The 27,625-nt window shown below is 48.0% G+C and overlaps 1 protein-coding gene across 1 annotated transcript in view; it reads right to left on the reverse strand.

The window, feature by feature from the left end:
- The window catches only part of INPP5D (inositol polyphosphate-5-phosphatase D), a 130,763-nt gene that overhangs the window by 64,282 nt on the left and 38,856 nt on the right, over window positions 1-27,625 (reverse strand). Inside the window, exons 3-4 of the mRNA XM_089916206.1 lie at window positions 2,792-2,942; window positions 285-456 (exon numbers count right to left, since the gene is read on the reverse strand). Coding sequence (XP_089772332.1) covers window positions 285-456; window positions 2,792-2,942 — 323 coding nt within the window. The remainder of the gene's footprint in view (window positions 1-284; window positions 457-2,791; window positions 2,943-27,625) is intronic.

Genomic DNA, 27,625 nt, shown 5'->3' on the forward strand with positions numbered 1-27,625 from the left:
CCTGAAGTCTGGAGCAGGGCCATGCCATCTGCAGCAGAGAACCATCCATCATTCCAGAAACAGCTCCTGCCATGCCGCAGGGCCTGGTAGACATGGAGCACCTGAGCAGGGCCATCCAGTGCCCATGCAGCCAGAGCTGCCCCGCGAGCTGGGCTCCCTCAGACCCACCGTCGGGAGGCTGGCAGGCTCCAGAGCAACCTGTCCTAGTGTGGAAGCGGCATCTCCAGGAGACAGCACAGGGTGAGCTACTTGGGTGTCATGGGGCCTGCCAGGTGGGGACTCACCCACTGGTGTCCATGGTCTGCAGGCGCTGGAACAACGTCTCTGAGAGGCTTGGCCGGCTGACCTCCGTGGCTCGAGGATTATCGTTGGAAACAGGGACCTCCTTGGCCTCACATGGCCCGGCAGATAAATGGATGTTTCTGGGTGGCAGCTCGGGGGGAGACAGGACGCCTTCTACCCAAGACAAGAGCAGGAGTGCCGTCTGGGCTGACCGCTCCCTCCCTCAGGATCACCGCCTGCGGAGAGGGGCACGTGACCCACCCTCTCCGCCCTCTGTGCGGTGATCCTGTCCACCCGCCACGTGGGGTCCAGGCCACTGCGCCCAGCTACAGACCCGTCTGTGCCCGCACTGTCCCTTCCCGGCCCCGCTCCCTTGCCAGCTGACTCCTGGGCTAGACAGGGAGCCTGCCAAGGGCAGGGACCTGGTCTTGGTGGTCTCTGCCCCGGGGCCCAACGCAGAGTTTGTCCCCTTGAGGAGCTCTGCAAACGCCTGCTGGGGTCCGATGGCCACGCCGGGCAGGGCTGCTGGCCGCGGACGGCTGGAGACAGCAGCCCCAGGAGCTCAGCAGGACGGCCGTCTTCGGGGCAGAGCAGGGGCCCTGGACCAGCAGAGGTTGGGCTCCCGTCATGGGAGGAGCTGGGCCGGGGAGCAGGCAGGTCCGGCCACACTGCCCCTCTCTCTCCCACCCTGGCCCCCTTTTCTTTGCCCTTTCTCTCCAGCCTCTGTCCTTCTTTCTCTCTCCCTCCAGACCCCCAGAGACAATGAAAGGAAGTGAGGGGCTCCCTCCACCCAGGGAACTGAGATATGAAACAAATGACTTGGACTTGGCCTGGGAGATGGGACTCCCGCCCGTTCACCTTGAAAGCTTCCATCCTGCACGTACCACAAATGGGTGAGGGTCCTGAGCCCCTGGGGTCCGCAACCTCCTGTCCGAGCGTCTTTTCACACGGGGTGGCTGCCCCACGGCTCTGGACACAGAGCTGCCCGGGGACGTTCTCTTTAAAGGATGAGCCGTTCCTTCACTTCCTCACCTGGCTTGGGGTTCTTTCAAGGGTTATGATCCCGTTTTGAGCCCCATGGGGACTGGCAACGCCTTGAGAAGACCTGAGCCAAATCCGACCCCTTGGACTGGGGTGGAAGACGCTTGGGTTCAAGCAGACAATGGGTCTTGTTTTGGGAAGGGAAGCCAGCCGTCCTGAGATTGTGCTTCTCTTTCCGGATCTTTTGGGGGGTCTTTTTCTAGTGTTGGGGTCTTTCTTTAGATGGCTGTGCCCGGAGGGACAGAAAAGCTGGCGTGGGGGATGAGAGGGAAGTGCAGAGGGCATTTCTGCATGATGGCTTCTCGGTGTCGAGGCCGAGCCTGGGCTCCTGGGGGCAGCTGGGGGACACACGGCCCAGGCACAGCACTGGCGAGTGACCCTGGACTCACACGTGGACATGTCGGCTCTGCCTGTTTCACAGCTGAGGGCGCCTCTTACTGGGCCAGGGAGGCGACGAGGGACACGGCTGCCTGCGTCCCCTTCACCTCTGCAGACCTGCGCTCCTTTTGAAACACTCTGCCTGGCCCTCGTCTCCTCCAGGAACTGGTGAGATGGCTCTTTAGAGTTTACCCTCAGAGGAGGCTGCCGATGAGCTGTGCAATCGCTCACGGTGGGTCTCCAGGCAGGTGGGAGGAAGGGTGGCCCACGGAGGAGGTTGCAAGGACGCCCAGCACGTGGCGGGCAGCAGCCAGGGATGGGCAGAGTCAGGCCGGGCACCCCACACCTCTGGTCTAATCTGTCCTTCAGGGGAGACGCCGGGGGTCTCGGTTCCAAGCCCTGGGACTTAGGAGGAGCCCTGACCAGTTGAGAGGTTCAGTTATGTATGTCAGGGCTTTCTTTCAGGACATGAACTTTTGAGGGGAAGAGAAGGGGAGCTCCCTGGCTGCACTGCCTCTCTGCCCGACGCTCGCTCTATTAGTCTGTCCCTCCCCTGTTTAAACAGCAGGACTGACTCTCACATACCTTTTAGGGGCTGTACTTTATTTTCTTTTAATGATGATATAAAGAAACATCCTTTCTCATCCTTCCAGCTTGGTGCAACAATCTCCTTCCTCATTCTCTTCACAGCAAAATTCAGCTAATTATTTTGACAATGATTTTAGCTGCATTTATTGTGTGCTTACTATGTACTAGGCGCTGGGATCTACACTGACTCCTCTGATGACACCCTGAGAGGTAGATATTATTTTTAGTGTCTCTTTAAGAGAGGTCTGTGGTTTAGAGAGGTTAAGTAATTCACCTACGGTCACACAGCTGAGAATATGGGGTGCAGGAAGTTTGACCCAGGTCTGTCTGAACCCAGAGCCTGTGTTCCTAATTGGTCTTTAACCACCATGTCACTCCCTCTGATAACCGGACCCACCCAATCTACAAGCACTTGAAGTGAGAGAAACACCCCAGAACTTCACTATGGGACTCAGATGGCAGGCAGGGTCCCGGAGGCACCTTCCCGTCCGTCCCTTCCTACCTGTCTCCTCCTCTGGCTCATCGCCGGCGTCCTCCTCCTCCAGTGGCACAGGGTACTGCAGGTGGGTTACCAGGCCCATGTTTTCCTTCTTGTAAAACTCGATAAGCTGGTCCAGCTTGGTGAAGAACCTCATGGGGACGCCTTCGGATGCCTGAGGACAAATCCCAAGCAGAAGCACATTGAACTGGTTGGAACATCACCCAACCACAAAGGCCACCTGCAGCAGGGACCAGCGAGGCCTAGAGTGACCACAATCCAGAAGAAGCTCTGGGCTCCTACGCAGGGCCTGCCTGCGACGCCCACACCCTCACAGCCCCTAAGAGCCACTCTGCAAAAGGCACAGATAGGACAGTTTTAAAGACTTTTTTCTTTCAGTTTAAAAAAAACTTTTATTTTTAAAAGTATTATGTTACCAAGTCATGCATTTTCATTATGGAAAACAATTTAAATACAGAATTAAAAAAAAAAAGAAAGAAATCACCTGTATTCCCACAACCCCAAGAGACCTATTTTTAATAGTTTAGAATATTTTTTCTAGACCTCTTGTGTGTATGTTTGTGTGTGTTTGGTGGGGGGAGTTATTACCCCACCCCCAAGATCATTTATTTTTAAACTCGGGGAAAAATCTATTATAGCAATTGTTTTGCTTTTATTTTTATATTTTTCATTTGATATAATTCTGTTTTGTCAAAACTCAGAAAATGGTTGAGGCAGCACAAAAATCTTCCCTGATTTGTATCTCTGTTGTTGATGACAGAAGAGCAGGAGGGTAATTCTACTGGGCTGTTCAAATGCCCTGGGGCCAGGTCTCCTTCTTATCACCTGGTGGCTCTAGCAGGAAACTCAAGTTCGCCCCTCGGCAGCCAGCCCCACCCACTGAGGCCCTGCCCCTGCTGAAGCCCTGCCCACATGAAGGCCCCACCTCTGTGATTCCCCGTGGTGGGCTATCTGGCAGCAGGGTAGGATGGGAGAACTGCAAGCAGAAGGCTTAGGGTCTCATCAGTGCTGTACCCTACTGCTCCTAACCCAACATGTCCCAACATCCTGTCCATCCTCCCTGTCCAGTCCCCTGCCCCGCGCCTCCTTGGTGTTCCATCTCAAGGTACGGCACCATTGTCTCCCCACTGGCCCAGTCAGAAGCCCAGAGGACTTCTCCCTCCCCTGGCACAGATGGCAAAACGGGACAGTGTAAGGCCGGGTGTTCCTCATCGAGCCAAGAAGATGCTGCGTGAGGTTGCAGCCCCAGGTGGAGGAGAATGATGTAGCTGGGCTTTAGGGAAGAGCAGTGAGCCGGGGTCAGCTGGACAGAAGCAAGAGATCAGGCTGCTGGTGGGTATAGGGATGAGCCCCAAAGAGGCTCCCCTTCTGGGTGGGGCTCCCCAGGCCTTGAAGGAGCAGAGCGCCCCCCACGTCCTATCACTAAGTGCCTATGAGTCACCCCCATTATCATAGTAGCTAACAGGTCAATGACATTCATGTGATTTAGAAATGAGATGAGGAGGCGCTATCTTTGGAGTTGGAGGTCAGGGGCCCAACTGCTCCTCCGGGGGCTGCCTGCTGCTGGGACCCATCGCCCATGGGAAAGGAGAATAGGGAAATAGGGTGCACGTTGGAAAGCCCACCCAGGTCGGTGGGGTCTGGGCTGAGCGAGGCTGGATCGTCTTGACTCGCCCACCTTCAAGTCAGGTGCCTATTGTTCCGGCACAGTTGGCACTGACGTGGGAGGTCATCAGGGCCACAGGTAAGTGGGGCTGGGAGAGCAGACAAGGCAGGACGACCCAGACCGGGACAGATGCAGACATCTGGGAATGGACCAGGACTCAGACCTGTCCCTGAGCCCAGTTCCTGGTGGTAACCCCAAGTAGCGGTGAGGATGCGTTTGCCTTCAGAGACTCTGTCTCTCCGTCACTCACCTTCACTCAGGCTCCACACTTGCCTCTCTGTCTCCCCTCGTCTCTCTCTCCACATGTATTTGTGTGGGGGATGCAATGCACGCACGTATAAATCTGTACGTGAGGGCACGTCTCTGTTTCAGCGTGTGGCTTAAGCTATTCAGTAAATTAGTAGAGTTTAACAAAAGGCCGGGCCTTCTAAAAAGTAACTTAAATAGGTTGAAAACCCAAAGTGAGCGGAATAACAAAAATAATTTGACACGACACAAGGTCGATGAACTTGATTCAGTTAAAGCAGTCGTGACAAGTGTCATTCTGTCAAAAGAATTTACAGCTAATGGATGACAAGCCATTAGGCGTATGGATAAAGGATGTGAAAGTATCAAAGAAAGTCAAAGTCAAACGACTCATGTGTGAGTCTGGAAAAGGCTTCTCAGCTGGAAGATGTCTGGGGAATGTGCGTTTGAGAGAGCACATGAGCTATGGCAATTTAGATGCACCAATGCTGAGACACTATTACTTTATGTACTGCTAAAAGCTAAAGCATAAACCAAGATACACCATCAAGCTGCGGGTACAACCGATTTCGGAGATGTTAATATGACAAAATAAACACCTTAGAATTGATGAAATACGCTGGGGTACTAAGCGTGCAGAAGAACAGAACACTCTAAAATTCATCTGAACACTATGGATCCAGTGAGGGAGGAGGTGGGCGGGTGCTGAGCGCGGAGACAGAGCTGCTGGGACACTGCGTGTGCTTGGACTGGTCACAGAGGCCAGGGAGCCGGGGCCTGGTGAACCACTGCTGCTGGCTGCCCAGGTGGCCCAGGTTCCCAGGAAGGTAGAGAATGAGGGTTGAGTCCAATCCCAGCCCCACTCATGGGGGTGAGGAGTGCAGTCTGGACAGGTGGGTCGGAGGCTCCGTATGCCTAGGAAGGAGCAGCCCCGGCACGGCCTTCTCACTCCTGAGCTGGGCCGAGAAAGGCCCTCTGTCAGGCAGGATGGCCAAGTCAAAGCCAGGAGTGGGAGTCAGGGTTTCCAAGTGGACAGTGCCTTGACCGTGGGCCAGCAGGAGGACTGGGGCCCCGTGGGGATGGGGGCCTGGTCAAGTGTGATTCCGCCTGCCCATGCAGCCTATAGTCAGGGGCCAGATCTGCTTACTGTCGTGTCCCCAGATGGTGCCAAAGGGCCTGGCCGTCGTGGGATGCTTGGCAATTAGTGCTTGCATGGACTTGCAGGATTAGGGTCAGGATGAGTCAGGGGGAGAGATGGTCAGAGAGGACCCTATGTGGTCCTGGGACTGGGGACACAGAGCAATGGCTGGGGGCAGGGTAGGTAGCAGGGGAGCACCCCCTTCCTTCATCCTCAATCTGATCTGCCAAAGGTGATGCCTTTCCAACACTTTAAAATGTAAAATGTCTGGGCTTCCCTGGTGGCGCAGTGGTTGAGAGTCCGCCAGCCGAAGTGGGGGACACGGGTTCGTGCCCTGGTCGGGGAGGACCCCACATGCCGCGGAGCGGCTGGGCCCGTGAGCCATGGCCGCTGAGCCTGTGTGTCCGGAGCCTGCGCTCCACAGCGGGAGAGGCCACAACAGTGAGAGGCCCGCGTACGGCAAAAAAAAAAAAAGTAAAATGTCTGACTACAAGGTTGTCATGTGTATCAGTCAGGTCCAGGCAGGGAGCAGAAGCCACATTCGCCTGGGGGATTTCAGAAGGACTTAGTGGACAGGGTGTAGGAATACACCTGCGAAGTGGGGGAGCAGTTTCCCTCTTGATCCAAGCATAAGGGGGGCAGATGCAGGACGCAGAGACGGCTGCCAGGCCGGGGCTGAGGCCTTCCGCGAAGCCAGCCCCATAGGGAGGAAGCAGGGGTGGTCCCCCACCCTCCCATCATGCAGATGTGCCTTCCATCCTCCAAACGCCACCGGAAGCCAGGGGATTTGGAGGGGGTCTGGGCTCGAACGTGAGACACACAGCACAGAAGCAGCCCACGGAGCCCACGGTGACAAGACGCCCAGGGAAGCTGTGGGAAAGTAAGGCTTGCGTGTCCTGCAGGCAAGGGCAGCCCTCACCCCAGGAGGGGGACCGGCCATGCTTCTGGGGCAGGGGGCTGCCCTGGATCCTTAACGGCCACCAGATTTCAATTCCTCATTCCACAGCCGCTGCCTTCCTGAAGAGATTCACCAAGTCATTCTGAAACAGAGAAGGAAACCCTGAAGCCCCACGCTAGCCGTTCGCTGCAGACAGCGGCCCTCACAGTTACAGATGCCCCCCAGGGTGGTGTCCCTAGGGGAGTGATGGGATTTCTGCTCTGCGGCAACTCTCCCACCACCAGGAACAAATTTCTTCTCTCTGTGGCAGATCCCCAGCGCACAGAGCAGAAGCTTGATCTGAAAAACACAGAGCAGCAATTCCTGCGTTAAGTCGGCTCTGAACTTACGACGTGTGGGGCAAAGAGCAGACGTCCCTCATGGTTTGTGGGATCGACTGAATGGACATGAATTTATGTTCATCACCAAAAGTGATGCAGGAAAAAAAACGTGGTTAGTTCAGATCGTGAAACAAGATACCTAACTCTTCCCTTGCCTCCTCTCGCCAGGTCTATGGAAATTTCCAGGTGATATCCAGCAAGATCATTTCAGGGAGTCCCTGCAGACAGCGCCTTGCCAAGCCCGGCCGTGCCTGCCTCCCCACAAGCTTATAAGTTTTCGAAGGAAGGGGACCCTGCTAGGTTCAGCCTCACATAGTCCCCCAGGTGCCTTGCGCAGCTAATGACAGGCCTTACCCCTGTTTTGAGACATGTGTGCAGTGCCTAAAAGGGACTTCACAGTTGAAAAGCTGTAGCTTCCCACACTGCGATGTGGGCTGCTGAACTGGACTCTGCAGGGAGAGAACCCTTCACTCTACGGCTTGGCGCCTGTGCTCGTCCAGGTACAGTACTCCTGGGAAAGTGCAGACCAAGGGGACAGGGCTGCCCCACCAAGGCCCCAGACCACTAGGGTCTTTAAAACAAAGGACAGGGGCTTCCCTGGTGGCGCAGTGGTTGAGAGTCCGCCTGCCGATGCAGGGGACACGGGTTCGTGCCCCAGTCCAGGAGGATCCCGCGGCCCATGAGCCATGGCCGCTGAGCCTGTGTGTCCGGAGCCTGTGCTCCGCAACGGGAGAGGCCACAACAGTGAGAGGCCCGCGTACCGCAAAAAATAACAAACAAAAAAACAAAGGACAGCTGATGTCCAGACTGTTGGAAGCTCAGGGTTGCAGTCTCTGAGAAATGTGGTGTTTCCAGAACTAGTTCCCGGGCTCTGACTTTCAGACACCCTCCAGGGGAAGGTGGAGCACCCCGCAGGCCAAACTTTCCCAGAGGGTAATTTTAACTTCAGTGCTGTCTGCTGTCACTTAATGGGGAACTGAAAGAAGGCGAGGCCCCTGGGAGGAAGCCAGCAAGGGGGCTCCAGGAAGACGCTGCTGCCCGGCACCTTCTCCTCAGGCTCTGCCAGGCTTCGTTTTAAAATGAAAAGTATATACAAGCATTGTGGAAATTTTACAAATAATGGGAAAGTGTGCAGAAGTGGTGGTGGGGCAGTGTGCTTATTATCCCAACTATAGCAAAGCGTTTCTTTCAAGTCGGTGGGAAAGTCACTAGAAAGATCTGAAGCAGGGAGACAATACCATTTGTCTGCTGTGACGAGAATGGCGGGGTGGGAGGCGCTGGTGTCATTACTGTTTCTGTTTTCCCAGTGGGGAGACCCTGGGCCCGTGGAGGCTGGAAGGGTGTCGGAGGCCTCAGAGGCAGTGGCGGGCTTCAGCCGAAGCCCAGGAGTCCCCAGCCGTGGGGCTCCCACACGTCCAGAGGCAGCTGCACTGATGGAGCAGAGCGAGGATATGGAACTTGGCTGTCCAGGCCCAATCCCCGCCTCCAGCAGCATTTCCTCCACTCAGACATCAGCTCAGCAAGGGCAGGACTCCCCGCCCAGGCCTGGCCACCTCGCACGGTCTGGAAGCTACCTCCTCCCACCCTGCCTCTGCCCTCCCGCACCTCTGCCAGCCCCTGAGATGCTTTCCTTGGTCTTTCTTCTGCCCTCAAGCCTGGTCTGAATCTTTAAGCACCTCCTCTCCCCCAAACCTCTTCCTAAGAATCACAGACTCCAACGTGGCTGATGTCGCTGCCATTTGATGAGATGGGAAAGGGGGGTGCGCAGGCAAGTTGGGGAAGAGCCCTGGAGAAAAGCTTCAGATCCAGAAATCCCTCTTTAGCCATCTGACCTGGAATGGACCCCAGGATGTGTCTCCTTAAAATCCGATCAGCTCTTCCTTTTTCCCTTCCCTTCTCCTTTTTTCTTTAAGAAACGTATCATTTTTCTTTCTTTCCTTGCGCTTCCTTTGAAGTGGCCAGAGCCAGTGGGGCTTTGGGGCTGGGGCCAAGGAAGTGGTCAGGGGGCAGAGGAAGTAGCTGGGGCAGGGAAGTGATCGGAGCCTTAGAAGCCGGCCTGGCCGGAGGCCCAGGGGCAGCAGAGCAGGAAACGAGCAAATGAAATATATGGAGAAACGGGGGCGGATCTCTCACTGCCAGAGAAGGGAGTTAGGTTAGAATGAACTCTGTCTGTAGTGTTCAGCTGGAAGGGGAAGCTTCATTGTGAACTCAGGGTTTTTTACTATATACAGGTAAATACTGATGCAGGTGTGAGTGCGTGTGTGTGTCCACACACATTTCCCGGCCCTGTCTTCTGAGAGGATCCAGAAGCAACAACATCCCAGTGACAATGAACCCACCTAAATACCACCCTCCAACAAAAAGAACCAGACTCCTTGGAGACAGGGCCGGGCTGAATCTAGGGCTGGGGCAGGAAAGGTATATGTGGGCCTGGAACATCTGTTGCCCCAGAAAGTAAGGAAATGTTCACAAAATGATGAAGATTTGTCAAAAGGGTACAGGAGTCAGGAGACAACTGAAGGGACAGTTGAAAGGACCATCTGGCACAATTTGAGCACCAAAATGAATAATAAAAATAATTATAATTCATTGAATAAAATAAGAATTCATGAGTCTATACCCATATAAATAAATGAGAAGGGAAAGCTCTTTCTCACACTAGATGCCAGTTAGTAACTGTCACAGGAATGATGGAAACAGTCACCGTTTGGCAACCTTCATAGAAATAGTTGATTCAGGAAAGAACCAACAGATGCCGAAGACGCTAAAACTAGTGGGTGAGCATCTGAGGAGGAACAGGCCCTCTCGATTGCCTCAAAGTGTCTTCCCACAAAAGAGTTAATCATTTTAAAGGGGAAAATAGTAACTTTACAATGAGAAAACCTGGCAGACCCCACCTTAACCAAGTGGCAAAGTTAACTTTACCAGTAATGGGACAAAGTGACATGGTGCCTTCCTGGGATGGGTACACAGAGGACACAGCAGCGCTTCTGTGATGCACCCACCAAAATGCAGCACCTGGACTCAGTTGCATGGAAACATCTAAAAACCCCACATTGAGGGACAGTCTGCAACATTACTAGCCTATTCTCTGCAAAAATGCCAAGGTCATGAAAGACAAGGAACTGTGCCTCTAATGGGCACTAAATGGATGTGATAATTACATGCAACATGTGATCCTGGATTGAACTTTGGTCCAGAGGGGACGGTATAAATAAATATTTGTTTACATATGAGTTTTACATATATTATATATAAGTATATACATATCTTATATACTTGTAAATATGTATAATATATGAAAAACATATATAAACAAATATTTATTTTTAATATAAATATTTAAATAATATCTACATATTGCTATAAAGGGCATTATTAAGACAACTAGGGAAATTTGAATGGGGTCTGAAGATTAGATAATAGTATTTTATCTATGTTAATTTCCTGATTTTGATGGTTGAACTGAGGTTATGTAAGAGAGAGTATTATCATTTAGGAAAAACACATTGAAATATTTAGGAATAATGGGGCATTGTCAGCAACTTATGCTCCAATAATTAAAAATAATAATAATAATATGAGACCAAGAGAATGAGAAACTTATTATGCTAAAATGTTGATTGGGGAAAGTGAATGAAGGGAATACAGGAACTTCTTGTACTGTTCTTGAAATATTTCTGTAAGTCTGAAGTTATTTTCAAAATAAAAAGTGAAGGAGACAATCAGGGTGGAAATGATCTATATCTTAAACACGAGAGTGGTTATATCCAATAACTCTTTTGAGCTATACACTATAATAAAAAGGTTTTTTTAAAAAAATTAGCTTGTGTAACCTAGCTCATTAAATTAATATGCACACAAGAACACACACACGGGAACAGGGTTCAAGATGGCGGAGTAGAAGGACGTGCGCTCACTCCTTCTTGCGAGAGCACCGGAATCACAACTAACTGCTGAACGATCACTGACAGGAAGACGCTGGAACTCACCAAAAAGATACCCCACAACCAAAGACAAAGGAGAAGCCACAATGGGATGGCAGGAGGGGGGCAATCACAGTAAAATCAAATCCCATAACTGCTGGGTGGGTGACTCACAAACTGGAGAACACTTATACCACAGAAGTCCACCCGCTGGAGTGAAGGTTCTGAGCCCCACGTCAGGCTTCCCAACCTGCGGGTCCAGCAACAGGAGGAGGAATTCCCAGAGAATCAGACTTGGAAGGCTAGCAGGATTTGATTGCAGGACTTTGACAGCACTGGGGAAAACAAAGACCCCACTCTTGGAGGACACACACAAACTAGTGTGCACATCAGGACCCAGGGGAAAGGAGCAGTGACCCCAGGGGAGACCCACCTGCTAGTGCTGGAGGGCCTCCTGCAGAGGCAGGGGGCGGCTGCAGTTCACTGCGGGGACAAGGACATTGGCAGCAGAAGTTCTGGGAAGTACTCCTTGGCATGTGCCCTCCTGGAGTCTGCCATTAGCCCCACCAAAGAGCCTGTAGGTTCCAGTGCTGGGTCGCCTCAGGCCAAACAACCAACAGGGAGGGAACTCAGCCTCACCCATCAGCAGACAAGCGGATTAACGTTTTACTGAGCTCTTCCCACCAGAGCAACACCCAGCTCTACCCACAACCAGTTCCTCCCATCAGGGAGCTTGCAGAAGCCTCTTAAGACAGCCTCATCCACCAGAGGGCAGACAGCAGAAGCAAGAAGAACTACAATCCTGCAGCCTGTGGAACAAAAACCACATTCACAGAAAGACAGACAAGATGAAAAGGCAGAGGACTATGTACCAGATGAAGGAACAAGATAAAATCCCAGAAAAACAGCTAAATGAAGTGAAGATAGGCAACCTTCCAGAAAAAAAATTCAGAATAATGATAGTGAAGATGATCCAGGACCTCGGAAAAAGAATGAAGGCAAAGATCGAGAAGATGCAAGAAATGTTTAACAAAGACCTAGAAGAATTAAAGAACAAACAAGCAGAGATGAACACTACAACAACTGAAATGAAAAATACACTAGAAGGAATCAACAGCAGAATAACTGAGGCAGAAGAACGGATAAGTGACCTGGAAGACAGAATGGTGGAAGAACAGAATTCTGTTCACTGGCGCAGAATAGAATAATGAAAAGAAATGAAGACAGTCTAAAAGACCACTGGGACAACATTAGGCATACCAACATTCGCATTAGAGGGGTCCCAGAAGGGGAAGAGAGAGAGAAAGGACCCGAGAAAATATTTGAAGAGATTATAGTCGAAAACTTCCCCAACATGGGAAAGGAAACAGTCCAGGAAACGCAGAGAGTCCCAGGCAGGATAAAACCAAGGAGAAACACATTGAGACACATAGTAATCAAATTGACAAAAATTAAAGACAAAGAAAAATTATTAAGAGCAACAAGGGAAAAACGACAAATAACATACAAGGGAACTCCCATAAGGTTAACTGCTGAATTCTCCGCAGAAACTCTAAAAGCCAAAAGGGAGTGGCATGATATATTTAAAGTGATGAAAGGGAAGAAACTACAACCAAGATTACTCTACCCAGCAAGGATCTCTTTCAGATTCGATGGAGAAATCAACAGCTTTACAGACAAGCAAAAGCTAAGAGAATTTAGTACCACCAAACCAGCTCTACAACAAATGCTAAAGGAACTTCTCTAAGTGGGAAACACAAGGGAAGAAAAGGACCTACAAAAACAAACCCAAAACAGTTAAGAAAATGGTAATAGGAACAGACATATCAATAATTCCCTTAAATGTGAATGGAGTAAATGCTACAACCAAAAGACACAGGCTTGCTAAATGGATACAAAAACAAGATCCATCTATATGCTGTCTACAAGAGACTCACTTCAGACCTAGGGACACATACAGACTGAAAGTGAGGGGATGGAAAAAGATTTTCCATGCAAATAGAAATCAAAAGAAAGCTAGAGTAGCAATACTCATATCAAATAAAATAGACTTTAAAACAAAGAATGTTATAAGAGACAAGGAAGGATACTACATAATGGTCAAGGGATCAATCCAAGAAGAAGATATAAGAATTATAAATATATAATTTATATATTATATATATATATTCCAAATATATATATAATATATATATATAATTTATATAAATTTATATAATTTATAATATAAAAATATTATAAATATATATGCACCCAACATAGGAGCACCTCATACATAGGAGCACCTTATATACATAAGGCAAATGCTAACAGCTATAAAAGAGGAAATCGACAGTAACACAATAATAGTGGGGGAATTTAACACCTCACTTACACCAATGGACTGATCATCCAGACAGAAAATTAACAAGAAAACACAAGCTTTACATGATACAATAGACTAGATAGATTTGATTGATATTTATAGGACATTCCACCCCAAAACAGCAGATTACACTTTCTTCTCAAGTGCACACGGAACATTCTCCAGGATAGATCACATCTTGGGTCACAAATCAAGCCTCGGTAAATTTAAGAAAATTGAAATCATATCAAGCATCTTTTCTGACCACAACGTTATGAGATTAGAAATCAATTACAGGGAAAAAAACGTAAAAAACACAAACACAGAGAGGCTAAACAATATGTTACTACATAAGCAAGAAATCAAAGAGGAAATCAAAAAATGCCTAGAAACAGATGACAACAAAAACACGATGGTCCATAACCTATGGGATGCAGAAAAAGCAGTTCTAAGAGGGAAGTTTATGGCAATACAAGCCTGCCTCAAGAAACAAGAAAAATCTCAAATAAACAATCTAACCTTCACCTAAAGGAACTAGAGAAAGAAGAACAAACAAAATCCAAAATTAGGAGAAGGAAAGAAATCATAAAGATCAGAGCAGAAATAAATGAAATAGAAACAAAGAAAACAATAGCAAAGATCAATAAAACTAGAAGCTGGTTCTTTGAGAAGATAAAAGAAATTGATAAACCTTTAGTCAGACTCATCAAGAAAAAAAAAAAAGGAGAAGACTCAAATCAACAGAATTAGAAATGAAAAAGGAGAAGTTACAATGTACACTGCAGAAATACAAAGCATCATAAGAGACTACTACAAGCAACTCTATGCCAATAAAATGGAAAACATGGAAGAAATGGACAAATCCTTAGAAAGGTATAACCTTCCAAGACTGAACCAGGACGAAATTGAAGATATGAACAGAGCAATCACAAGTAATAAAATTGAAACGGTGATTTAAATTCTTCCAACAAAGAAAAGGACCGGATGGCTTCACAGGTGAATTTTATCAAACATTTAGAGAAGAGCTAACACACATCCTTCTCAAACTCTTCCAAAAAATTGCAGAGGAAGGAATACTCCCAAACTCATTCTACGAGGCCATCATTCCACCTGGAAAAGATATTACAAAAAAAGAAAATTACAGACCAATATCACTGATGAATATAGATGCAAAAGTCCTCAACAAAATACTAGCAGACAGAATCCAAGAACACATTAAAAGGGTTATACACCATGATCAAGTGGGATTTATCCCAGGGTTGCAAGTATTCTTCAATATAGGCAAACCAATCAATGTGATACACCATATTAACAAATTGAAGGGTAAAAACCATATGATCATCTCAATAGATGCAGAAAAAGCTTTTGACAAACTTCAACACCCATTTACGATAAGAACTCTCCAGAAAGTGGGTATAGAGGGAAACTGCCTCAATGTAATAAAAGCCATATAGAGCAAACCCACAGCAAACATCATTCTCAATGGTGAAAAACTGAAAGCATTTCCTTTAAGATCAGGAATAAGACAAGGATGTCCACTCTCACCACAATTATTCACCATAGTTTTGGAAGTCATAGCCACGCACGGCAATCAGAGAAGAAAAAGAAATAAGAGGAATACAAATCGGAAAAGAAGTAAAACTGTCACTGTTTGCAGATGACATGATACTGTACATAGAGAATCCTAAAGATGCCACCAAAAAGCTACTAGAGCTAATCAATGAATCTGGTAAAGTTGCAGGATACAAAATTAACACACAGAAATATCTTGCATTCCTATACGCTAACAATGAAAGATCAGAAAGAGAAATTAAGGAAACACTCCCATTTACCATTGCAACAAAAAGAATAAAATACCTAGGAATAAACCTACCTAGGGAGGTAAAAGACCTGTACTCAGAAAACTATAAGACACTGATGAAAGAAATCAGAGATGACACAAACAGGTGGAGAGATATACCATATTTTTGGATTGGAATAATCAATATTGTGAAAATGACTAACTACCCAAAGCAACCTACAGATTCAATGCAATCCCTATCAAATTACCAATGGCAATTTTACAGAACTAGAAAAAAAAAACCTTAAAATTTGTAAGGAGACACAAAAGACCCCGAAGATCCAAAGCAGTCTTGAGGGAAAAAAATGGAGCTGGAGGAATCAGACTTCCTGACTTCAGACTACACTACAAAGCTACAGTAATCAAGACAATATGGTACTGGCACAAAAACAGAAATATAGATCAATGGAACAGGACAGAAAGCCCACAGATCAACCCGTGAACCTATGGTCAACTAATCTATGACAAAGGAGACATGGATATACAATGGAGAAAAGACAGCCTCTTCAATAAGTGGTGCTGGGAAAACTGGACAGCTACATGTAAAAGAATGAAATTAGAACAGTCCCTTATCACCATATAGAAAACTAAACTCAAAATGGATTCGAGACCTAAATGTAAGACCGGACACTATACAACTCTTAGAGGAAAACATAGGAAGAACACTCTTTGACATAAATCACAGCAAGATCTTTTTTGATCCACCTCCTAGAGTAATGGAAATAAAAACAAAAATAAACAAATGGGACCTAATGAAACTTCAAACCTTTTGCACAGCAAGGAAAACCATAAACGAGAAGAAAAGACAACCCTCAGAATGGGAGAAAATATTTGCAAATGAATCAATGGACAAAGGATTAATCTCCAAATCAATGGACAAAGGATTAATCTCCAAAATATATAAACAGCTCATGCAGCTCAATATTAAAAAAAATAAACAATCCAATCACAAAATGGGCAGAAGACCTAAATAGACATTTTTCCAAAGAAGACATACAGATGGCCAAGAGGCACATGAAAAGCTGCTCAACATCACTAATTTGGTTTTGCAAACCAAAACTACAATGAAGTATCACCTCACACTGCTTAGAATGGGCATCATCAGAAAATCTACAAACAACAAATGCTGGAGAGGGTGTGGAGAAAAGGGAACCCTCTTGCACTGTTGGTGGGAATGTAAATTGATACAGCCACTATGGAGAACAGTATGGAAGTTCCTTAAAAAACTAAAAATAGAATTACCATATGACCCAGCAATCCCACTACTGGGCATATACCCAGAGAAACCATAATTCAAAAAGACACATGCAACCCAATATACATTACAGCACAATTTACAATAGCCAGGTCATGGAAGGAACCTAAATGTCCACAAACAAACGAATGGATAAAGAAGATGTGGTACATATATACAATGGAATATTACTCAGCCATAAAAAGGAAAGAAATTGGGTCATTTGTAGAGATGTGGATGGACCTAGAGACTGTCATACAGAGTGAAGTAAGTCAGAAAGAGAAAAACAAATATTTTATATTAACGCATATATGTGGAATCTAGAAAAATGGTCATGATGAACTGGTTTTCAGGGCAGAAACAGAGACACAGATGTAGAGAAAAAATGTATGGACAGCAATGGGGGAAAGCGGTGGGCAGGGGTGGTGGTGTGATGAATTGGGAGATTGGGATTGACATATATACACTAATATGTATGAAATAGATAACTAATAAGAACCTGCTGTATAAAAAATAAAATAAAAAAAACCAAAAACCACACACACAGCCAAAGAGGAAGGAGTTTAAAAGTCATCTTGTCCAATCCCTATCAAAATATCCAGGAGATTTTTCAGAGAACTAGAACAAATAATCTTAAAATTTATATGGAACTGCAAAAGAGCACAAATTGCCAAAGCTGTCCTGAGGAAAAAGAACAAAGCTGGAGGTATAACCCTCCCCGATTTCAGACTATACTACAAAACTCCAGTGATCAAAACAGTGTGGTATTGGCACAAAAACAGAAACACAGATCAATGGAACAGAATAGAGAACCCAGAAATAAGCCCACGTACCTACGATCAATTAATCTATGACAAAAGAGGCAGGAATACACAATGGAGAAAAGACAGTCTCTTTCAACAAATAGTGTTGGGAAAACTGGACAGACACACATAAAATAATGAGATTAGAACAATCCCTCATACCATATACAAAAATAAACTCAAAATGGTTTAAAGACCCTAATGTAAGACATGAAACCATAAAACTCCTAGAAGAGAACATAGGTGGAACACTCTTTGACATAAATTGTAGCAATATTTTCTTGGATCAGTCTCCTAAGGAAAAGGAAATACAAGCAAAGATAAACAAATGGGACCTAATTAAACTTAAAAGCTTTTGAACAACAAAGGAATCCATCAACAAAACGAAAAGACAACCTACAGAAGGGGAGAAAATATTTGCAAATGATGTGACCAACAAGGGGTTAATATTCGATGTACAAATAGGACATACAACTCAATAAAAGTAAAATCCAATAAAAAAAGGGCAGATTGCGAAAGACATTTTTCCAAAGAAGACACACAGATGGCTAACAGACACATGAAAAGATGCTCAACATTGCTAATTATTAGAGAAATGTAAATCAAAATCACAATGAAGTATCACCTTACACCTCTCAGAGTGGCTATCCTCAAAAACTCTACAAATAACAAATGTTGGTGAGGATGTGAAGAAAAAGGAATTCCTATACACTGTTGGTGGAAATGTAAATTGGTGTAGCCACAATGGAAAACAGTATGGAGGTTCCTTAAAAAACTAAAAATAGAACTACAATATCATCCAGCAATTCCACTCCTGGGTATATATCTGAAAAAAATGAAAATACTAATTCAAAAAGATACATGCACCCCAATGTTCAGAGCAGCACTATTTATAATAGCCAAGATGTGAAAGCAACCTAAGTGCCCATCAACAGACGATTGGATTAGTAAGACGTAGTATACATATATAATGGAATATCAGCCATAAAAAGGAATGAAATAATGCCATTCGCAGCAATGTGGTTAGACCTAGAGAATATTATGCTTAGTGAAATAAGTCAGACAGAGAAAGACAAATACTATATGCTATCACTTATATGTGGAATCTAAAAAATAATACAAATGAATGTTTATACAAAACAGAAAAGACTCACAGATATAGAAAACATACTTGTTGCTAAATTGGAGAGGGAAGAGGAGAGGGACAGATTAGGGGTATGGGTGTGGGATATGAACTACTGTTTATAAAATAGATAAGTGGGGCTTCCCTGGTGGCGCAGTGGTTGAGAGTCCGCCTGCTGATGCAGGGGACACGGGTTCGTGCCCCGGTCCGGGAAGATCCCACATGCCACGGAGTGGCTGGGCCCATGAGCCATGGCCGCTGAGCCTGCGCATCCGGAGCCTGTGCTCCGCAAAGGGGGAGGCCACAGCAGTGAGAGGCCCGTGTACCGCAAAAAAAAAAAAAAGATAAGCAACAAGGATATACTTACTATATAGCACAGAGAATTATACCCTATAATGGCATAAAATTTGCAAAAACACTGAATCACTATGCTGTACACCTGAAATTAACACAGTATTGTAAATCAACTATACTTCAATTTTTAAAAAATCCACCTTGTCTAAAAGTGTCTGATTTTTTTTTTTTTAATTGCACAAAAGCTTTTCTGGTCTATATACATCTGGAAGCCTCTGTACAAAAACTACATCTTGGAAACATCTTTGATGCTCAATTAACCATAATAGTACTGATGTATGAAAAATAAAAAGACAATCACAGAGTCGCTCAGCACAAGCGAACGGAGGTGAGGCAGTGGCCACAGCCCTACAAGCCACGTGGTAGGTGTGCTCTCGGGACTGACCAGTGGGGAGGGGTAGCACTTGCTTCAGTTACACACACTTTTCGGGCTGGGGCTGAAATCCAGGTGCCCTGGGCAATTGGTCGTGGGGGAGTGGAGCTGGGCTCCTGCAAAGGTCCCATCCATTGATGAGCACGGCAGGTTTTGTTGTGTGACCAGGAGAGGGGGGGGAGCCTGGAAGGGCAGGCGGCTGGGGTAGATGTTGACATTGCTTCTTTCTCTCCCAGGACCCGTGGGCTTGGCTTAGCTTCTGGGAAGAACGAGAGAGAGATGGAGACTGAAGCCTGGACTTTGGAGGAGCAGAATCTCGCAGGCTGGGAGACAGGCTTTGGCACCTGGCAGAGCCCCAGGCAGTGAGGGACCCTGGTGTTCTCGTGGTGCACAGGGCAGCGCACAGCTGCTTCAAGTGTCTAGCCTGCCACAGCCCTGCACAAGCAGGAGAGGGGAAGGATGCCCTGTGCAGTGCCGTAGCTGGCCAGCCAGCAGAGGGCACGCTGAGGGGTCTTTCAGGATGTCTCAGAGCTACTCATGGGACATTTTGAAGGGGCTACCTCCTGGCAGTCAGGCTGCAGGGAACTGGAGCTGCCACATCTCATAAAAGACCTGGTGTTGCAGGTTCCTGGGAGCTCACAGGCTGTGAGCTGTGAGAGGGGTACCTGGAGGGCGGAGATGGTGGTTGGGGAAGGTGAGCTCTCTGGGTCCAGGTCCGGGGGATTGAGGTCTCCTTTCCCTGGTCTTGCTTTGAAACTGTGGACAATCCTGGGTATCAGTCACTCAGGACGAAAGATAGGTCATGATGACAAGGACACAGTTCCCTGCTGTATGTCCTGTGTCAGGGGCAGGGGAGGCGGCCCTCTGAGGGGTCTCCTGGAACCTCCCTGGCCCTTCCCAGGTGAGGGTCCCACTCCCCAAAAGGAAGAAACTGGAACTGGGCGAGGCGTGTTAGGTACGTTATCTAATTTACAGTCTCTCGGGACTTCCCTGGTGGTCAAGTGGTCAAGAATCCGCCTTCCAATGCAGGGGACACAGGTTTGATCCCTGTTCAGGGAACTAAGCTCCCGCATGCCACGGGGCAACTAAGTCCACGGACTCTAGAGCCTGCGCACCACCACTAGAGAGAAGCCCACGCGCCACAACGAAGGATCCCACATGCCTCAGCGAAGATCCCGCGTGCTGCAACTAAGACCCGACACAGCCAAATAAGTAAATACATATTAAAAAATAATAATTTACAGTCTCTCGAATATCACAGGTGGGTGCCACTGCTCCATCCTATAGATGAGAAAACTGAGTCTCGGGGAGGTTGAACAACTTGCCTGGTGGTCAGAGACGCTGTCAGAATTACAGTACCCAGGGAGGACGTTTCAAGATGAGGAAGGGGATGGGAGGTGGTGGGTGGCACGAATAGCTAGACGGGAGTACGGGGACCAGACACAGGGCGCCGCCAGCTCGGGGTGCAACCAGGTGGCTGGAGATCCTCTGGCAGGCTCCAGCCTCTAGCGGCTCAGTGGGCGGCTTGGATGGTGTGAAAGCCGGTGTGTGGGAGAAGCTCTTATCCTGGGTGGCAGCAGGCACCCTCCGTGCGGTGATGGGTGGTGGCGGGAGTGGGGAGGCTGGCATTTGCTATCTGTGGGCACAGTCCTGCATCCACTGCCCGCCCACCCACAACAGGGTCCTAAAGCCACTTGTCTGGGGCTTTGAAGAGGGTAAAAGCCAACACCAGGCTTGTTCTGAGTCTCCTCCGTGCAGAAGGGAGGGATGTGACATCTCTGGGATGAGGCATGAAGCTTAAAGGAAGAAAAGGAGAAACTGAGTGCCGGGCCGGCGCAGCCCCCACCCTCCCCTCCCCCCTCCAGTGGTAGCCAACGGGACATCTCTGCTCCGAGCTTGCACCGGGCAGCCCTGGCCCCTTTCTGCCCAGATCTGGAGGGCCTGGCACTGTTGGGGATGGGCTCTGTCTCGCGCCCAGCCAGCAGGCTGGGGTCTCCCATCCACCTTGTTCCAATCAGCCCCCACTTCCTGAGGCTTGGTTCCTCAGCTTTGCTCTTGCCTTGTTTTGGGCAGACTTCCCAGAACGGCTTGGCACGGGCTCCGCTCGCCCGCCAGTCTCCACACTCATTTCTAAATCCACGTCCCTCCCTGAGTTTCAGAGCTGACACCCCCATTTCTCAACCCATGCCCCCTCCTTGGGCTCGTAACCACTCACCGCCCCAGTTCTCAGTCCCTGCTTCCTGTAGCCACTCCTCCCCAGGTTGCCCCCAATCCTGCCACCCACCCAACAGAGCCAGTGGCCCGGCAATCCCGCCCGCGGCACTCTCCCACGGGGGAACCCCGGGCGCTGGGTCAACTCCTAGACTCAGGGGTCCTGCAGGCTTGCTCATTTCTTTCGCCTGTGAGCTGGGATCCCCACAGGGATTGAGATCATAAGGCCCCGAATCTCTGCCTTTCACTCTCTGATATCTATGTAGTGGCGGTGAGTCCTGCACTCTCCTGGCAGCCTTGAGCAGCTGTAAAATGCTTTGAACCTCTCACATCAAAGGAGCTGCAGGCTGGAAGACTAGACGCCTACATCTCTGGCTTGTATTGAAATGACAGCTCTGAGATACATCATCTGAGGTTGGTGTCACCGCAGCCAGAGTCAGGGGGCAGAGGATGACGGCGCTGTCTGCCAGCACGTGGTCTGCGCATTTGAGCAGTGGAACCCTCATCTGGGGACCTCAGGCCCACAATGAAGACCCCGGAAGAGGATGGGTCCTTTGTCAGTAGAATCACAGCTGACAGCTTAGAGACCGAATCACACCCAGCATCGCAGAGAGGTTGTCAGCTAACTATGGAAAAGGTTTCTACGCTTTCTCCAAGAGCTCACAGGACAGATGCCTGGATGATGAGGAAGAAGGGGCAGAGTAGCCCTGCCCTACTGTAGAGTTTTGCAGCCATATCCTCCATCGTGGTACCTAGAGCGCCATCACTGCTTTAGAGTACGGAGAACTTACACCGTTATCCCACCAGTGTGGGGCTTGGCCATGCTGCTTGCTTTGACCAAAGCAATGTGGGTCAAAGCACCAGTTCTCAGGGTTTAATGGGCATTGTGGGTTTCCGCTTGCCCCTCCTGGGCCCCTGTGATCTGATGGGAAGAGGTGCCCCAGGGAGCCTCCAGCCCTCTAGCATGGGCCAAGAATAAAGGCGTGAGGAGCACACCCAGATCTGACTGGAAACCTGGAGCCCAGCCTGGTCCAGCTGAGTCCAGGAGAGCCCAGCCTAGTTCAACCAACAGCCCCAGGAGAGGAAAATGAAATGTTTGTTGCTGTAAACTATTGAGATTTTTGAGTACTTTTTACACAGCAAATGCTGACAAATACAAGTTTGAAGGGAAGAATGAACTTTTCCTGAGATTCTACCTCTTATTGAACCTTCATGACATAATTTCTTCATTTACTCATGAGAAAGCTGAAGCTCCAAGAGCTTAGGTAACTTGTTCAACGTCACACAACTTGTTTGATCACCAGGACCTGCCGCAAGGACACGTCTCCAAGTTCCACGCCCTCATTTTCGCCACATCTGCTCTCCAGCTTCCAGTGGCCACTGCCCTGCAATCTCATCCTCTGTGTAGACCCCCAGGCCCCTCAGGGCCCCGTCATCTTTCTGACAAGCCTGAACCCCACCCTGGCACCAGAGATCCTGTCCCCATGGCTCCCTCCACGCCCTGTATATCTGCAGGCCCTGCCCACTGAAGCCACTGTCCAGGATCAGCTCCCCAGCCCACCCTCTCCACTTGGGCAGGGCTGGAGCAGACCAGAGCCGGTGGCTTGTCAAGCCAGCAATCAGCCCCCTGACATGTACTAACCTCTTACCATGAACCCCACCCAGGGCTCAGCCATGGGCATTCAGCAGGGACCAACACAGACCCAGGCCTTGCCCACAGTCTAGCAGAGAAGCAAGATGTGATACAATAAACAAGTGAATAATGACAAGGTACAGAGGCTGAGAGAAGTCAGTGCCTTGGGAGGGTATTACAAGGGGACTCAGCCTAGTGGGTCAGGGAATTATTCGTTAAAAACACGACACTTAAGCTGAGATGCAAAGGATGGAGAGCGGTTGCCCAGGCCAAGAGAGGGAGAAGCATCATGGCAGGCAGAGTTAATGAGCAGCACGTGTGCACAGTACTGGTGTCAATATAAATGTGTGGTTTCTAATCACAGGTCGTTACATGGAATGTGGCTGGTGTCTTACCCAGTTCCCAGATCCCTTTACTATCTATGCCCCCAGCCCCCTCTCTTCTGGCAGCTCTGTGCTTTGCTGCTAACGGCTTGAACCTGCAACCTCAGGTGATTCCCCTTGCGCACTGGAGCCACCGCATTTCACAAGGAGATCCAGGAGAAACCAGAGCGTTCTGACTCCCCATGCCCAAGGCAGCCAACCTGTGTGCTTGGAGAGTGTGTGCAAAAGCCCAGCTCTTTGTTTTGATGCAGAACAAACCCCGAGGTGTAATTCATACTCCAGAGCTCGTTGTAGCATCAGGCTGGGTCTGAGACTTCACCTGAAATGGTACCTTTGCTTGGCTTCTCTTCTTTCCCATCCTGCGTCCCCCACTCTCTCACTGGATTCTCCTGGGAGCCTTTCTTTAATCAATTATTGGTACCCAAGCGTGGGGTCGGCTTCTGGAAGAACTTGACCTTTGACGGTCAACCCCCCAAATCAGTCCTTTTTACTTGTCTATCTTAAGCCCTCCATCAAGAGCTGATCCAAGGACTTACCCTCAAGTCCTCAACCCACAGCAAAGCTCCTCACCAACAGCGAAGAATTTGGACCCCACTTTACAGAGGACTTGATCAGACTTGAAGTCCTTTGCTTCCTCCTCCTCCCCCCAGTATGGGTGCCCATGAGGACCACTCCCACCCCTACCCCCCCATCCTCCCCGCTGGGCTCAGTAGGCTTTCGGCACACATCCTACCTCAGTCTGCACAGACCAGTTCAAAATCCTACTCTGTGACTGGGCCTCTGGTCCTGTGAGCCCCTAGGCCGACAAGAGGGAAAACAGGGTGTCAAATGAGACTGGGCACGTTCGGAAACTCTGCACTTAGGTGACAAAATGCATCACGTATTCACCTCAGCGTTGAGAATGAATGAACGGAAGGATGAACATTTTTTTGAGAAACCAAACAACCTTACTGTTTCTATTGGTTTTCCCGTTTTAGAGATGAAGAAACTAAGGCTCAGAAGGCCGAATGACTTGCCCCGTAAGCGGCAGCACCACGACCCGAACCCAGGTCTCGGGTTCCTTACTCTAAGTTCTGTGCTCCTGGACTCGGAAAGGCTGCTGTGCTCCGATTTCTCTGCCTGTGTGCTCTGGCACCTTTGGTACGAGGCAAGCCTATTTTGAACTCCATCCAAAGGACCTTATTTACTAATGGATATTATATGTTTAAAAGTCTCTCTCCCTCCTTCCCTCCCTCAACATCTTGTGTTGTATAAAGAATCCCAGGAGTATAGACCAGTGCAGCCATTCTGGAGAGCAATCAGATACCATTTAGACAAATTAAATATGTGAATAAGCTATGACCCAGCAATTTCACCCCTGGGCATATGCCCCAGGGCTCACCTTGGGCTCACCTATGTGGATGGTCATCACAGGTTTGTTTGTGGTGGCAGAGATCTGGGGGGGGCGGGGATCTGGGTGCCCATCATGGGGAGAGGGGACAGGTAAAATGTGGTCGATGTGTACAGTGGGGTGCTATGCAGCAGTCGGAAGCCGACTGGATGTGTACATAGTAACAAGGAAGGATGCTTTGGCAGAGAAAGTAGAACATCGAATGAGGGCTATGCTATCACTTTAAGAAAATCGAATGAGGGCTATGGTATCACTTTTAGAAAATTGAATGGGGGCTATGGTATCACTCATTAAAAATGCATGCATGCAAAACAGCAATACATATTTTGTAAGAACCTATTCAAGTAAAAAGACACCCACTCGATGTCTGCCTATTAACGGGAGGGTTATGCAAGCACAGTGTGGGGCTAGAAGGGATTAAAACAGTTGGTGAAGACACTGCTTTATAGTGAGAAGGCGCTGCGGCTTTGATCACATAACCTGATTGCAGAAGTTAGGTACTTTGTTGTGGCCTTTCTGATTTGACCTGAACTAATTAGCAAAACCTTCTGGGTCTCAGTTTCTTCCTTGGTCAAGTGGGGAGGAAAAAGTGGGCAAGGGGACGTAATATTCAGTTAGAAAGCAGTGTGACCCATTAGAAAACGCACAAAATCTGAAGCCTAGTGTGTGAGTGAAGCAGGCAGGGTGAGAGACACTAGGGCAAGGTGGGGACAATGACACATTGGAGAAATGTCCCTTCAAAGGAACCAGCTTCCGCTTAGCTCCAGTTATACTCCCATGGGATAACTTAGGCCGAGAGTTGGCAGAATTTCAAAACCTTCAAGGGAAGGTAAAAATAGAGATTCTTAGAAGAAATCTCATATTTTTAATGCTTGCAACTAATTTTTCAAAAACACCCTGTCAACCACAAATTCAAACCTTAGCTCCACCATTAAGTAATTGTATGACCTGGACAATGGCATTCAGCTCTCTAAGGTTGAGCCAGTTTTTCTGTTCATGGATGAAGAGTCTCAGATCTCCTCAGTGTTAAAATGAGTTGATACAATAAGTCCAGGGCATGGCCTCACTATCGTCAAGGAGTGCCTGCTATGTGCTGAATATACTAATACAGTATCAACTCCTAATTTTTAGACAAGTAAACCGAAGCTCAGAGGACTGGAAAATTAAGAAGAGTCAGGTAGAAAAAAAATATCTTCTCCAAATGTGATAAAAAGGAATGGGTAAAACTGAATTAAAATAACTTATAAATAAGAGTTTGGGGATTAAAAGGGCTCTAAGTAAAGTGGAAGTGATTATTAATCTGTCTGACCCCTAACAAGTAACAGGAGTCTCTAATGAAGACATCTATGGTCTCAGAGGCAACAGACCTCACCCGGGCAGTAGTAGGTATGAATTCATAACACACAGACCAGTGATGTGCTGAGGCTGGCTCATGCCCACTTGTGCCTACTTGTTCTGGTTCAAAATCCAATTTTTCCAGATCCCCAAGAGCTGATTGTTGATTGTGGCCACTATGGTGGGAGCCACGGTGAGAGTATTTACCCCACAGAAATTGGCAAACGCTGCAACTCAGGGCTTTGCTTTCTTCCCTGGAGAACCGGTGGTCAAATGTTTGCCACTGCAGGGGGCCCAGTGACATGTATCGCTTTGGCAAAATCATCCTTTCATTTCTTAGAGGGCCTGGTTTCATGTGTACACTTGCCTTACCCTCTTCACGGCCCCAATCTCTGGAAGCAACATTGGATCAGGAAGGAATACCGTTGGCACAAAATGGTTAACGTTTCACTGGGGGAATGCAGAGGGGATTACTGTTCAGTGAGGAAAAACACTTTTTAATGAAGATGGCAAACGCACAGATCAAAACAGGAAGCTTTCAGCCTGCCTTGCTGGGTAGGTGGGATTGTCTGAAGCTACGAGGTGCTGAACCGGAAGACTAGCAAAGTGCTCTGGTTGGCAAGGTGCAGTGACAAATGTGGGTCCACCAGTTGCCCAGCTGGGCTCACCCTCGACCTCTGGGGGAGAGGGGCTCAGTTTAGGTAGACAGGAGTGGACGGGCAGCTCGGGGTAAACACTGCGCCCTGCAGAGGAACTGAAAGTCACCGTTTGCAGGCTCCTGTTGCTCTGAGGAAGTGACAAAGGCACCCTTACATCATGGGACCGAAGCCCAGGACAGAAAAGGGGAATGCAACTATACCTGTTTCTACAGCATCCAAGCCTCATCCCAGGGGAAGAAGAGAACTTCAGGAGAGAGCCCAATCGTGCGGAAAGTCAAAGAGGAGGGGGCCAGAAGCTGTGATTTGCACAGTGGGTAAGGTAGTTTCTTCTGTAGTTTACAGTTTAGTGAGATTTGTGTCCACCCTCGGCGAGATGCTAGATCAGCTTACTAAAAGCATGGTTTGTAAGACGTGTCAAAGCAAGTGGCGTTATCAGTTTACATTCCCACCAAAACTGATACAGCCACTATGGAGAACAGTATGGAGGTTCCTTAAAAAACTAAAAATAGAACTACCATACGACCCAGCAATCCCACTACTGGGCGTATACCCTGAGAAAACCATAATTCAAAAAGACGCATGCACAGCAATGTTCATTGCAGCAGTATTTACAATAGCCAGGACATGGAAGCCACCTAAATGCCCATCGACAGACGAATGGATAAAGAAGAGGTGGTACATATATACAATGGAATATTACTCAGCCATAAAAAGGAATGAAATTGGGTCATTTGTAGAGACGTGGATGAATCTAGAGACTGTCATACAGAGTGAAGTAAGTCAGAAAGAGAAAAACAAATATCGCATATTAACGCATATATGTGGAACCTAGAAAAATAGTATGGATGAACCAGTTTGCAGGGCAGAAATTGAGACACAGATTTAGAGAACAAACACATGG

This window comes from Delphinapterus leucas, chromosome 8 (genome assembly GCF_059928025.1).
Source record: "Delphinapterus leucas isolate spDelLeu-1000000601 "Yukka" chromosome 8, BTC_Dleu_Yukka2, whole genome shotgun sequence".
Lineage (NCBI taxonomy): Eukaryota > Metazoa > Chordata > Mammalia > Artiodactyla > Monodontidae > Delphinapterus > Delphinapterus leucas.